The following is a 13,230-nucleotide window of genomic DNA, read 5'->3' as shown; positions in this document are numbered from 1 at the left end:
TCCAAAGGGTTAAAATGTATCAAACAACAGAACTTGGTCCTTCCATTTAGTTTGAATTCAGTTGGCTGACTGCACCATTATTAATATCCACCCTCACTAATCAATTTTCATCACACACAATATCAAAAGTCTTCTGGTGGTACTTCCTATTTCCCTGGCAGTCTCTTATCCTGGCCTCTATCCTCCAGGCCAACTGAGCATCCTTTGAGGAGAGCATGACGTGGCCGGCGTGTAAGGAGAGGAGACGGGCATCCTGGAAGAGACGAACTGGAAACGCTTCTGCAGCCAACAGAGCCTGGGTTTGCCAACTGAAGTCCACACCACGAGTGAATTTAATAGGTATTTCTCTTGCCTGTGAAGGAGCGGGGATGGGGGGAGGAGTGGAGAGGAGAAGGAGACTCAGGAGAAGATAGACTGTCCACGAGTCCTGGTCCTTACTCTTGGGACCTAACTAGTGGCTGATGTCAGCTCCAGGGGCTTAGAGACAGCGGGCACGGCTCTCCTGGTCTGGGCGGCGGAGGTGGGAGAGGAGGAGACAGTCTCTCAGGGCAGGGGAAGGGATGGGAGGCTGGTTGGATGAGAGAGTTGCAGGCGGCAGAAGGGGATCTGTCTTAGCAGCAGGCTCGTGCCCTTCTGGAGCGCTCCGATTGATCGCCTGCCGGAGCGCGTGTCTCCAGCGAGCCCGTGACAGGAGGACGCGCCTGGACATGGGCCGGCTGGCTGGCGGGTGGCGGGAGCCGGGCTGGCCGGGTGCCCCTCGGTGTTTCGGGCTCGCGGCTCTGGTAGGCCGGTGGCGGGGCTCCTTCTAGATCTGGGTCCGGCGGCAGAGGCCAGGAGGGCTGGGTCTCCCCGGTCGGCCGCCTGACCCGGCTTGGTGGTGCTCTGAAAGTTTGTACCCTTTGAACAGATTGTTCTAATTCCCCTTCCAACACCCCTCTGCATACTTCCAGTAACGACAAATGCGATCTCTTTTTCTATGAACTTGTTTATTTTTGAAGTATAGTTGGCTACAGCACTCTGTTAGTTCCCCGGTGCACAGCATAGTGATTGGACATTTCTGTACATTTCAAAATGATCGCCGTAAATCTAGTTACCATCTGTCACCATGAAAGGTATTACTTTATTACTGACTATACTCCCCTACATTATTATCGACTGTACTGTTGATTATATTCTTAGTGTTCCATTTTAATCATTTTTATTGATGTTTTTCATCATGTATCTCTGTATTTTAGTGGTTGCTCTGGAGATTATAGTATTCATATTTAGCTTTTCTCTGTCTGCTTGGAAATAAGATTGTGCCATATCAAGGGGAACGTGGAAGCCACACCACCACTTAGTGCTACATCTTCGTGCATCAGAAACTGCTTCAGACAGTGTTGGAAATTCTGCTTTCTGCTGTCATACGTATATACATACAGAATAGTCTCGGCACTTCCCTGGGGGTCCAGTGGCTAGGCCTCTGTGCTCCCAGTGCTTGGGGCCTGGGTTTGATCCCTGGTCGGGGAAGTAGATCCCACCTGCTGCAGTGAAGATGGAAGGTCCCAAGTGCCACAACTAAGACCTGGCATAGCTACATAAATACATAAAAATAAATATTTCTTAAATAAGAAGTGTGAAAAGCTGGCTGCTTTGGCCACGTCTCTACAATTAGGGACGCCCCGGCAGTCCAGCGATTAAGACTAGGAGCGCCCACTGCCGTGGGCAAGGGCTCCACCCCTGGTCGGGGAACCAAGATCCCACACGTTGGATGGCACAGACCGAAAAACCACAAGTCTCATACTTACATAGTTATTTCTAGTACTACATGCCATTTCTAGTGCTCTTCCTTTATTCTGGAAATGTGTTTCCCTCTGGTATTATTCTCTTTGAATGGGAAGAATTTCCTTCAGCCTTTCTTTCAGAGTGGGTCTGCTAGAGAGCTCCCTTCTCGCTTTAGTGCAGATGGTGCAGGAGGTGAGGATCCAGCGTAGCGCTGCTGATCAGTGAGTGTCCAGGGTGCCCGGTCACTGCTAAATTGCCTTGTGTGAACGTCATGGTTAGCGTACTGGAATTGCCTGGTTTCAGTCACAGGACATGCTCACCACACGGCAGAGAGCTGCCCTGTCCTGCGCCAAACAGGCAGAGGCAGCTGAGCTGGGACGAGTGCCGTCTGACGGCCGCCTTCGTTCCTTCTAACTCAGTGACCCACCTTCTTCTTGAGGTTTGTGCTCCCCTTCCCTTGTGATGGAGCAAAGTCCAGGCCTCAGCCGTGCGCTTCCATGGTCACCTGGTGACATGAGAGCACTGTGCGCCAGCTTTCCCAAAACCATCAGATGTTTCTCTTTGGTAGTACAGGATTAAATAGGAATTTAATAGAATTAAATGGAATTAAATAGGTTTCTTTCCCCCCTCATTAAAGAAATTTCAGGCTTTAGAAGAAGGCAGGGGAATACTGGGGGGTTTAGGGACCTCTTGAAATCATTTGAGGCCAGGCTGGCTTTTCAGAAACATTTAATATTTATTTATCTATTTGGTTACATCAGGTCCTAGTTTCCACACCTGGGATCTTCGTTGTGGACTCTCTAGTTGTTGGCTTAGTTGCTCCATGGCGTGTGGGATCTTAGTTCCCCAACCAGGAATCGAACCTTTGTTCTCTGTATTGCAAGGCAGATCTTCACCACTGAACCACCAGGGAAGCACCAGGCATATGTATGCAGACCAAGATACACGACCTTCAGACGCGCAGAAAGGTCCCCTTCTCAGGAAGGCCTTCCCCATCTGCCCCATTTAAGGCTGTGAGTCGACAATACCCCACCTCCTCCTGCTCTGTTTCTCTCATGTTACTTATCACCATTTAAGACAGGGATTGCTTATTTGCCAGGTTTGTCTGTTTCATTAGTTGCAGTGTCCTAAGTGCCTAGTGTTGCCTTTGCCAACAAAGGTCCGTCTAGTCAAGGCTGTGGTTTTTCCAGTGGTCATGTATGGATGTGAGAGTTGGACTGTGAAGGAAGCTGAGCGCTGGAGAATTGATGCTTTTGAACTGTGGTATTGGAGAAGACTCTTGAGAGTCCCTTGAACTGCAAGGAGATCCAACCAGTCCATTCTGAAGGAGATCAGCCCTGGGATTTCTTTGGAAGGAATGATGCTAAAGTTGAAACTCCAGTACTTTGGCCACCTCATGCGAAGAGTTGACTCATTGGAAAAGACTCTGATGCTGGGAGGGATTGGGGGCAGGAGAAGAAGGGGACGACAGAGGATGAGATGGCTGGATGGCATCACTGACTGGATGGACCTGAGTCTGAGTGAACTCTGGGAGATGGTGATGGACAGGGAGGCCTGGTGTGCTGCGATTCATGGGGTCTAAAAGAGTCGGACATGACTAAGCGACTGAACTGAACTGAAGTGCCTAGAATGGTGCATGCTCAGTAAATATATATATATATATATATATATATATATATTTTTTTTTTTTTTTACCTTGCTGCACGGCTTGTGGGATCTTAGTTCCCTGACCAGAGATTGAACCCAAGCCCTCAGCAGTGAAAGCATGGAGTCCTAACCACTGGACTGCCAGGGAATTCCCTCAGTAAATATTTCTTGGATGAAAGAACACAGTTTTGCAACTTGCTTTTCTTCCTTTTTAAAAAGAAGTTGTCCCTGACATCCTCCCATGGTGTACATAACCACACTGGGCACCTCCTCTCTTTTCATGTTCCCCCTGCTATCCTTGGGCTTCCCAGGTGGCGCTGGTGGTAAAGAACCTGCTTGCCAAGGCAGGAAACATAAGAGCCCCAGCTTCAATCCCTGGTCAGGAAGATCCCCTGGAGGAGGGAATGGCAACCCACTCCAGTATTGTTGCCTGGAGAATCCCCACGGACAGAGGAGCCTGGCGGGCTACAGTCCATGGGGTCGCAAAGAGTCGGACACAACTGAGTAACTAAGCACAGTCTGTTGAAGGAGGTTGTACAGGTGTCATGAGTCAGAAGCTGGCAGGTAAATGCTGAAAAGCAACCGTGCTATGGAGCCTAAGACCCTGGAGAGCATCACAAGGCGTTGGCAGTGAAACCACCTCCTGGGAAAAGCAGGAGGCTCCAGCTCGCACCTCGCCTTTGCTGCTTGCTGATAGGAAAAGAACAACTGTCTGCCAGGTGCCACTGCTGTGTGATGAAACGCCGTTTGCAGCACTCCAGACCCACCTGCCTGGCTGCTGTCTATCTTTGGCTGATGGCTTGTGATTGGCCCCCAGCACACTTCTGCAGGGGAGCAGGGCTTCTTGTCAAAACCACCTGGGTTCCAGGCAGTAGAGAAAACATCTAACAGGAAAGAATACAGGGATTGTGTCTTGGGGAAAATGGGATGGTTTTGAATAAGTCTTCGTGTTTGGAAAGGGTGTTAAGAAATGAAAAGGTGTCTGTACAGATTACTTTGGTCACCTCCTCTCAGAAGACCTCCTTGATGGTTCATCTACTGGTTAAGAATCTGCCAATGACACAGGTTCCATCCCTGGTCCAGGAATATTCCATATGCTGCAGGGCAACGAAGCCTGTGTACCACAACCTCTGAGCCTGTGCTCCAGAGCCTGCAGGCCGCAGCGCCTGAAGCCCATGCAGCCTAGAGCCAGTGCTGTGCAGCCAGAGAGGCCCCCGCACCGAGAAGCCCGCATCCCGCAACCAGAGAGTGGCGCCCCTTGCCGCAGCCAGAGAAGGCTCATGTGTGGCCGTGGAGACCTGGCACAGCCCAGAGTAAATACATAAATGATAAGAGGAAGGAAGATCATAGGAAATCTTAAAGAAATATCTCAGACCACTGAAAGATCCTTAGGGGTTCCAAGGAGACAAAACATTATGAAGTGAATGCTTAACCACTGCTTGTTATACTCAACATATTTTAAAATTAATTTTTATTGGAGTAGAGTTGCTTTGCAATCTTTAGTTTCTGCTGTACAGCAAAGTGGATCAGTTATATGTATACACATATCCCCTCTTTTTTAGATTTCTTTTCCTACTTAAGTCACCACAGAGCATTGGATAGAGTTCCCTGAGCTATACAGTACGTTCCCATTAGTTATCTCTCTTATACGTCAGTAGTGTACATGTGTCAGTCCTCAACATATTTATTTTAGACGAGGTGGTTGATGGTATTGTGTACAGTATTAATACACCCCCCCCCCCCAACACACACACACACACACTTTGGATCTACTTCTGTTACCTGTTAAGAAACTAAAGTTTCTGTCTGTTTCTGGCTTTGGTTCCTTCAGTTCTTGCTTGGTTTGTTTTGAGGTTCTGTTGTTAGGCATGTGGATATTTATGACATGCCTTCCTGCTGAATTATCACTATGAGAAATCTGTCTTCTATCTCTAGAAGTCTAGAGACTTCTTCAGTGTTCTTCAGCATTCTGATGTTTAAAGTATGCATGCTATGGCTTCTAAGCAGTTACTTTAAAAAATTTGCAGCTTTACTTAAGAAAATGACAGTTTTATTGAGATACAATTCACACAGCATCAGTTCACCCACTTAATATGTATAGTTCAGTGGTTAGTAGATTCACAGGGTTGTGCAACCGTGACCACAGCAACTCTCAGAACATTTTCCTCATCTCGAAAGAATCCCACGTTAGCACTCATTCCCCGTTTCATTCAGACTCCCCACCCCCATGAGCCCGGGGCAGCCACTAATTTATTTTCTGTCTCTATACATTTGCCTCTTCTGGACATTTCATATGCATGAAATCATACTATATGTGGTTTTTATGACTGGCTTCTTTCACTTGGTATAATATTCTCAAGGGTCCTAAGTGTTATGGCATGTTTCAGTATTTTATCCAACCACTGTTTGTGTTTTCTTAAAAAAAAAAAAATTAAGACTTTATTTTTTTAGATCACTTTTAGGTTTGCAGAAAAATTGAATAGACGGTGCAAAGAGCTCCCATATATTGGGTTAGCCAACAAGTGCGTTCATGTTTTTCTGTAATATCTTCTGGAAAAACCCAAACACACTTTTTAGCCAACCCAATACTTCTCTCACCCCATAGCTTCCACCACCAACATCCCTCACCACTCTGGTTATAGTTGACAAATCTACATTGATACCATGGTCACCCAGAGTCCAGAGTTTACACTAGGGCTCACTCCCTGTTTTACGCCTTATGGGTTTTGGAAATGTAGAATAACATGTTTGTACCTTTACAGTATCATGCAGAGAAGTTTCATTTCCTTAAATCCCCTGTGCTCTGTCTGTTCATCCATGCCCTTTCCCCACCCCTGACAACCACTGATCCTTTTTACTGTCTCAACAGTGTTACTTTTTCCAGAATATCATATATTTGGAATTCTATACTATGTGGCCTCTTTAGATTGTCTTATTTCATTTAGTAATGTGCATTTAAAGTTCTTCCAAGCCTTTTCACGTTTGCTAGCTCATTTTTAAAAAGTGGTGGATAACATTCCGTTGTATGGATGTACTCCAATTTATCTTTTGTTTTTGGCCATGCCGTGTGGCATACTGGATCTTGGTTCCCCAGCCAGGGATTGAACCCATGTCCCTTGCATCAGGAGCATGGAATCTGAACCACCGTACTGCCAGAGAAGTCCCTCTATTCACTTATCAGAGGATATTTTGGTTACCAACAAGTTTTGGCAATTATGAATTGAGCTGCTCTAAACATTTGTGTGCAGGTGTTTTTGTGGACTTCACTTTTCATAATTTATTTGGAATTAATATTCTGCCACTTCACTGTAATATAGAAATCCTGCAAATGTGTACCCCCATCTCACCCACTTTGATAGTCTAGATGTTATATGTATTACATCTACATATCTTACAAATTTGACAAGACAATGGTATTTTTTTTTAATTTTTTAAAAAAAATTTTTATTTTTACTTTATTTTACTTTACAATACTGTATTGGTTTTGCCATACATTGACATGAATCCACCACAGATGTACATGCGTTCCCAAACATGAACCCCCCTCCCACCTCGCTCCCCATAACATCTCTCTGGGTCATCCCCATGCACCAGCCCCAAGCATGCTGTATCCTGCGTCAAACATAGACTGGCGATTTGATTCTTACATGTTAGTATACATGTTACAATGCCATTCTCCCAGATCATCCCACCCTCTCCCTCTCCCCTTTTTTTTTTAACTTTAATTGTATTTTTTCCAAGTTTACAACTTTTTTCTCTCATTTTAATCAGATATTTGTTTTTTGGATTCTGTTTATTCCTTTCTAAAAATATGTTTCCATCTGGCATAATTTCTCTTTAACTAAAGCATTTCTTTTAGCACAGGGCTATTGGCATTTCTCTCAGTTTGTGTTTTTAATTGAAAATGCGTTTGGGGACCTCCCTGGTGTTCCAGAGTCTGAAGCTCTGTGCTCCCAATGCAGGGGGCCTGGGTTCCATCCCTGGTCAGGGAACTGCATCTCACGTGTCACAGCTAAGAGTTCGCGTGCCTCAAAGAAGACAAGATCCCTTGAAGGATATTTTTGGTGTACAGAATTATAGCTGGACAGAGTTTTCTTGTTGTTGTTGTTTTTAAGCATGTGAAAGATGAAGTTGCACAGTCCTCTGGAGGCCATTATTTCTGAGAAGTCAGCAATTATTTTGAATTATTGTGTCCTTATATGTGACGTGTTGTTTTTCTCTGGATGTTTTCAAGATTTTCATCAGTTTGGCTCTGATGTGCCTGGGTGTAGTTTTATTAACTTTTACGCTAAATGGGGTTTACTGAGTTTCTTGAATCTGTACATTTTTGTTTTTCACCAAATTTGGGAGAATCTTTGCCGTTTGTCCTTCAGTCCGTTTTTCTGCCTAATTCCCTCTCTTCTCCTAGGAGGTATGCTAGACTTGTGAAAATTACCTTTTTAATCCCTGAGGCTAATTTTTAAATAATTTCCTTTTCTCTATTAAGATTGGATGATTTCTATTCATCTGTTTTCAAGTTCTCTGACTTTTCCCCTCTATCATATCCATTCTGCTATTAAGCCCTTTATTTGAATTTTAAAATTTCAGATATTACGGGTTATTTTAGTTCTCAAATTTCCACATGGTTGTTTTATTGTTTCTATTTCTCTGTTGAGGTTTTCAGTATGTGCATTCATTAGGAGAATCTTTTCTTTCACATCCTTGAGTATAATTAATCTGGCAAAGGATTTTAAGGCAGCTAATTCCAGCATCTCACTCTTTCCTGGTTCTTCATTTTTGTGAGTAATTTTGGACTATGTCCTGGACATTGTGAAGGTGTATCATGGAGAAGGGAGTTTCTGTTCTATTTCTCTGAAGAGTGTTCATTTGTGTTTGTTGTAGTAGGCAGTGCTGTTGGCTTCATACTGAAAAGTCTGCCTCTGGGCAGCAGCTCAAATCTCATTTCAGTTCTTGTATTCTTTTTGTTAAAAAGTATTTCTTTATTTGGCTGTGTTGGTCTTAGTTGTGGCATGCAGGATCTTTCACTGTGGCACGCACGCTGAGTTGCCCATGGCATGTGGGATCCGGTTCCCTGACCAGGGATCGAACCCAAGTCCCCTGCGTCAGGAGGAGGACTCTTAACTCTTGGACCACCAAGGAAGTCTGTCAGTTCTTTTATTCTTGGCTTAGCTGCTTGGAGGCTGCTCCACACACACATAGTTGGGTTGTCTGGTGAATTAGGGAGCATTTGCAGAATTCGGGGCTTTCTGTCTTTCCTTCTCTTTTTTTTTTTTTCCAGGATTCCTCACTCATTTTTCAGTTGCTGTGGTTGCCCCAAACTCGGCAAGCTATCAAAACTGTTTTTTTCTATCAAAGTTTTAGCTGCTCCACCTGGTAGGTGAGTGAAATTGGCCTTCTTGGGAACCAAACAACATTTGTATTCATCTCAACATGTGGTTTTGACTTAGGATGTTGTCAGCAAGCTGAACTAATAGTTACAAGGTTGTAATGGCTTATAAAAGAATTAATTATAGAAATAAAAGCTGTAATAACTAACGGAAACTTAGTGTGTTTAGAGTGAGTAGAACAGGCACCAATGAAAAGAACATTAGGTTCTGGCGTAAAACATCCAGCCCTTCTCCACCCAGGCACACACAATCTGGGGTGCACAGCCTGTGTTTTTCTTTAAAAGATTGAGGTCTTAACCTGGCTTTCCTCATGACCCATGTTTTCGTGTGAACCCACCTGGATTTACTTGAGGCCAGTTTGCACTGCCACTGAATCAGAGGGAAGTATCTTTGCCATGGGATGATTCTTTTTTTGAAAGCTATCTCTCACTGGACTTCCCTGGTGGTACAGTGGGTGAGAATCTGCCTGCCATTGCAGGGGACACGAGTTTGATTCCTGGTCCGGGAGGATCCCGCATGCCGAGGGGCAGCTGAGCCCGCGAGCTGTAACTGCTGAGACCCGTGCACCCGGAGCCTGTGCTTTGCAACAGGACCAGCCCCACCCTGCAGTGAAGAGTAGCCCTTGGTTGCCACAAAGAGAAAGCCTGCGTGCGGCATTGGAGACCCAGCCCAGCTACTGATCAGTTATACATAAAGTGTCTCTCATCGTAAAGGTGATGAGAAAATACCTTCCCTGCTGTTGCTCACAGGCCACCGGTTAGGGACACAGATGCTCAGAGAAGTCAGGACACCCGTGGCTGTCAGTGCACGGCTCCCTTTAAAATGCCATTCCTCCAGCCTGTGCCTTAGACCGCGCACTTCTTTTCCCAAAGTACTTCTGAGGCCAGTTTCTCGCGTAGGGACTTCCCAGGTGGTCTAGTGGCTAAGACTCTGAGCTTCCAATACAGGGGACCCAGGTTCGATCCCTGGTCAGGGAACTAGATCCCACATGCCGCAACTAAAGATCCTGAGTGCCACAGTGAAGACCGAAGATCCCATGTGCCTCAACGAAGACCCAGCACAGCCAAATGCATAATTAAAAGATAATTAAAATTAATTACTTTGCTGACTAAGGTCCATCTAGTCAAGGCTATGGTTTTTCCTGTGGTCATGTATGGATGTGAGAGTTGGACTGTGAAGAAGGCTGAGCGCCGAAGAGTTGATGCTTTTGAACTGTGGTGTTGGAGAAGACTCTTGAGCGTCCCTTGGACTGCAAGGAGATCCAACCAGTCCATTCTGGAGATCAACCCTGGGATTTCTTTGGAAGGAATGATGCTAAAGCTGAAACTCCAGTACTTTGGCCACCTCATGCAGAGTTGACTCATTGGAAAAGACTCTGATGCTGGGAGGGATTGGGGGCAGGAGGAGAAGGGGCCAACCGAGGATGAGATGGCTGGATGGCATCACGGACTCGATGGATGTGAGTCTGAGTGAATTCCGGGAGTTGGTGATGGACAGAGATGCCTGGCATGCTGCGATTCATGGGGTCGCAAAGAGTCGGACACGACTGAGCGACTGAACTGAACTGAACTGACCTCGGACGTGGGGTAGCTCCTCTTGGCTGTCGCCCTTCGGGCATGGGGTCCTCCCGGGTTCTGCCGCTGACCTCGGACGTGGGGTAGCTCCTCTCGGCCGCGCTCGGCGCGCGGGTCGTGGTCGCAGCCGCCTGCGCTCGGCTCGCTGTTGCTTAGCAACGATCATTCTGGGATCAAAGATTCTAAACCGTTGAGCTTCCCAGCTGGGAGGTTGTGGCGGGACAGATTCCAAACCAAACCATTGAACTTCCCAACTGGGAGGTTGTGGCTGGACGGCTCTGGCTTACCTGTAGTGTTTGTGTTGGGTTTAGGGGACTGTGAAGAGCCTAGGGGGAGGTGAGGTGTGTTTGGAGCCCATAGGCTCTGCGATGAAGAAGATTTGTAAGAAGGGCGAGTTGCCCTTAGGCTCCTCCATCAGCCAGCGGAGAGACAGAGGTCATCATAGGACCAACTTCCAACCCTGGTACCACATCCAAGACAGAGGGCTTAGAAAAATCCACAAAGCTGCCAGCGTAGGTAATGTAGCCAAAGTGCACCAGGTTCTGTTGCTGGGAGAGAATGACCTGAACGACAGGGACAAGAGGAACAGGTAAGTGGGGAGGAAGGGCCTGGCAGGGGTCCCTCCTGTGAGTTTCCCCTCCAAGGCTCGCTGACACCTTTGTGGGATCCAGCGCCCCACAGACTTGATAGGCTGCAAAAGCCTTAGCTGGTTTTGGACCCGTTTATAATTCCGCTTATAGAGCACTTTACTGGTCGTTTTAAAGTTATGTAACTGAATGTCAGTAATCACAGAACTGAAATAAGCTGGCTGTGTCTAACTAAGAGGACATTTTCTTAGGATCTGTTGTCTTTTCATATTTAAACCAAATAAACATATCATGGTTTTAAAGATTTTGGGTTACACATGCTGTCTTTAATTGTGATGAAATTGAAAGTTTTGTATAGTAGACAAAGCTTTGACCTTTTAGATATAAAAATTTGCTTGATGACATTTTCTATTAGAAAAGATAAATTACGTGTAGATGGTGGAGAAATAACCTGGTAACTATTTAGAGAAAAGTAACTAGATTTTTATCTCACCAAAAGTTTCAGATGGAGTATGGATCAAAAATTGTAAATACACAGGGTGTGGAAAGTACCAGAAGAAAACTGAAATTCCTGTCTACATTTTTTGTGTGTGCTGACAAAGACCTTATTTTTCTAGTTCTGCTGTTTATTAACCTTAATATTTTTTAATTGGATGGTAATTGCTGTACCATGTTGTGTTGATTTCTGCTGTACAACATCATAAGTCAGTTGTAAGTATACATATGTCCCACCCCAGAGACCTTTCTAAGAATGATTTCAAAGGCAACAATTCTGGAGTTTCCTGGGTTTCGGCACCAAAAAAAGAAAAGAAAAAAAATCTGAAAGTTCATTTCAGTCAGTTCAGTTCAGTTCAGGAGCTCAGTCGTGTCCGACTGTTTGTGACCCCATGGACTGCAGCACGCCAGGCCTCCCTGTCCGTCACCAACTCCTGGAGTTCACTCAGACTCACGTCCGTCGAGTCGGTGATGCCATCCAGCCATCTCATCTTCTGTCATCCCCTTCTCCTCTTGCCCTCAATCCCTCCCAGCAGCAGAGTCTTTTCCAATGAGTCAACTCTTCGCATGAGGTGGCCAAAGTACTGGGGTTTCAGCTTTAGCATCAGTCCTTCCAAAGAAATCCCAGGACTGATCTCCCTTAGGATGGACTGGTTGGATCTCCTTGCAGTCCAAGGGACTCTCAAGAGTCTTCTCCAACACCACAGTTCAAAAGCAGCAATTCTTCAGCACTCAGCTTTCTTCATAGTCCAACTCTCACATCCATACATGACTACTGGAGAAACCATAGCCTTGACTAGATGGACCTTTGTTGGCAAAATAATGTGTCTGCTTTTCAATATGCTGTCTAGGTTGGTCATAACTTTCCTTCTAAGGAGTAAGTGTCTTTTAATTTCATGGCTGCAGTCACCATCTGCAGTGATTTTGGAGCCCTAAAAAATAAAGTCTGACACTGTTCCCCATCTATTTCCCAAGAAGTGATGGGACCGGATGCCATGATCTTCGTTTTCTGAATGTTGAGCTTTAAGCCAAAAAAAGAGTTTCTCTCTTTGCAAGTTCATGTAGAGAATAATATTCCCACTGGAATGTCTGTAAACCTTTTGAGTTTACTCATGGTCATCCTTGGATAGGTTATGCATGCTACAGATAGTATTATATATTTCTGCCTCAGCATTGTCCCTAAAATACGCAGTTGATACAGTAGCTAAATGATACCCGCACCCCCTGCATTGGGAGCTTGACACTGAGCCACTGGACCACCAGGGACGGCCCAGAGGAGGAGCATATTAAAGAGAAAGAAGGTGCAAAGGGCAGTGAGGAGGGGGCTCTATTTCATTTACTTTCTGACTTTTGTTTTTAAGGTCAGAGAATCGATTGCACGATTTTAATTTCAGTTTAGAAATAGGTGAACTGTGTACATTAGAAATGGTTTTCCCTGTTTTACAGGATGACCTGACACCACTCTTACTTGGGATACATGAGACGAGAGGGCAAATGGTGGAGTTTCTAGTGAAGAAAGGCGCGAATATACATGCGGTTGATAAGAAGAAAAGGTACCGGTGTTCTTTTTCTTTTTAAAACCCTTAGTGCTGTTCTAGGATGGTAATATCAAGATAAATGAATAAGAGGATTCATTTGTGATCAACACATCATCACTTAGGTAGAAAATCAATTATTCTGACTGGGAATCGTGAACAATATATAGCAGGAATGTATAGCAGGATTCATATTCCTTTATAATATTGACCAGTGTCATATGCAGCCTCTTTTTGTTTG

The 13,230-nt window shown here is 45.2% G+C and overlaps 1 protein-coding gene across 1 annotated transcript in view; it reads left to right on the top strand.

Annotated features, from left to right (window-relative positions):
• LOC138445594 (EH domain-containing protein 1-like) overlaps positions 1-13,230 on the top strand; it is a 39,711-nt gene that overhangs the window by 8,861 nt on the left and 17,620 nt on the right. The window contains exon 2 of the mRNA XM_069599509.1: positions 12,901-13,007. Within this exon, the coding sequence (XP_069455610.1) occupies positions 12,901-12,910 (10 nt within the window). The 3' untranslated portion in view covers positions 12,911-13,007. The remainder of the gene's footprint in view (positions 1-12,900; positions 13,008-13,230) is intronic.

The sequence above is a fragment of the Ovis canadensis genome, chromosome 9 (assembly GCF_042477335.2).
Source record: "Ovis canadensis isolate MfBH-ARS-UI-01 breed Bighorn chromosome 9, ARS-UI_OviCan_v2, whole genome shotgun sequence".
Lineage (NCBI taxonomy): Eukaryota > Metazoa > Chordata > Mammalia > Artiodactyla > Bovidae > Ovis > Ovis canadensis.
This window is presented reverse-complemented; position numbering and strand designations above follow the sequence as displayed.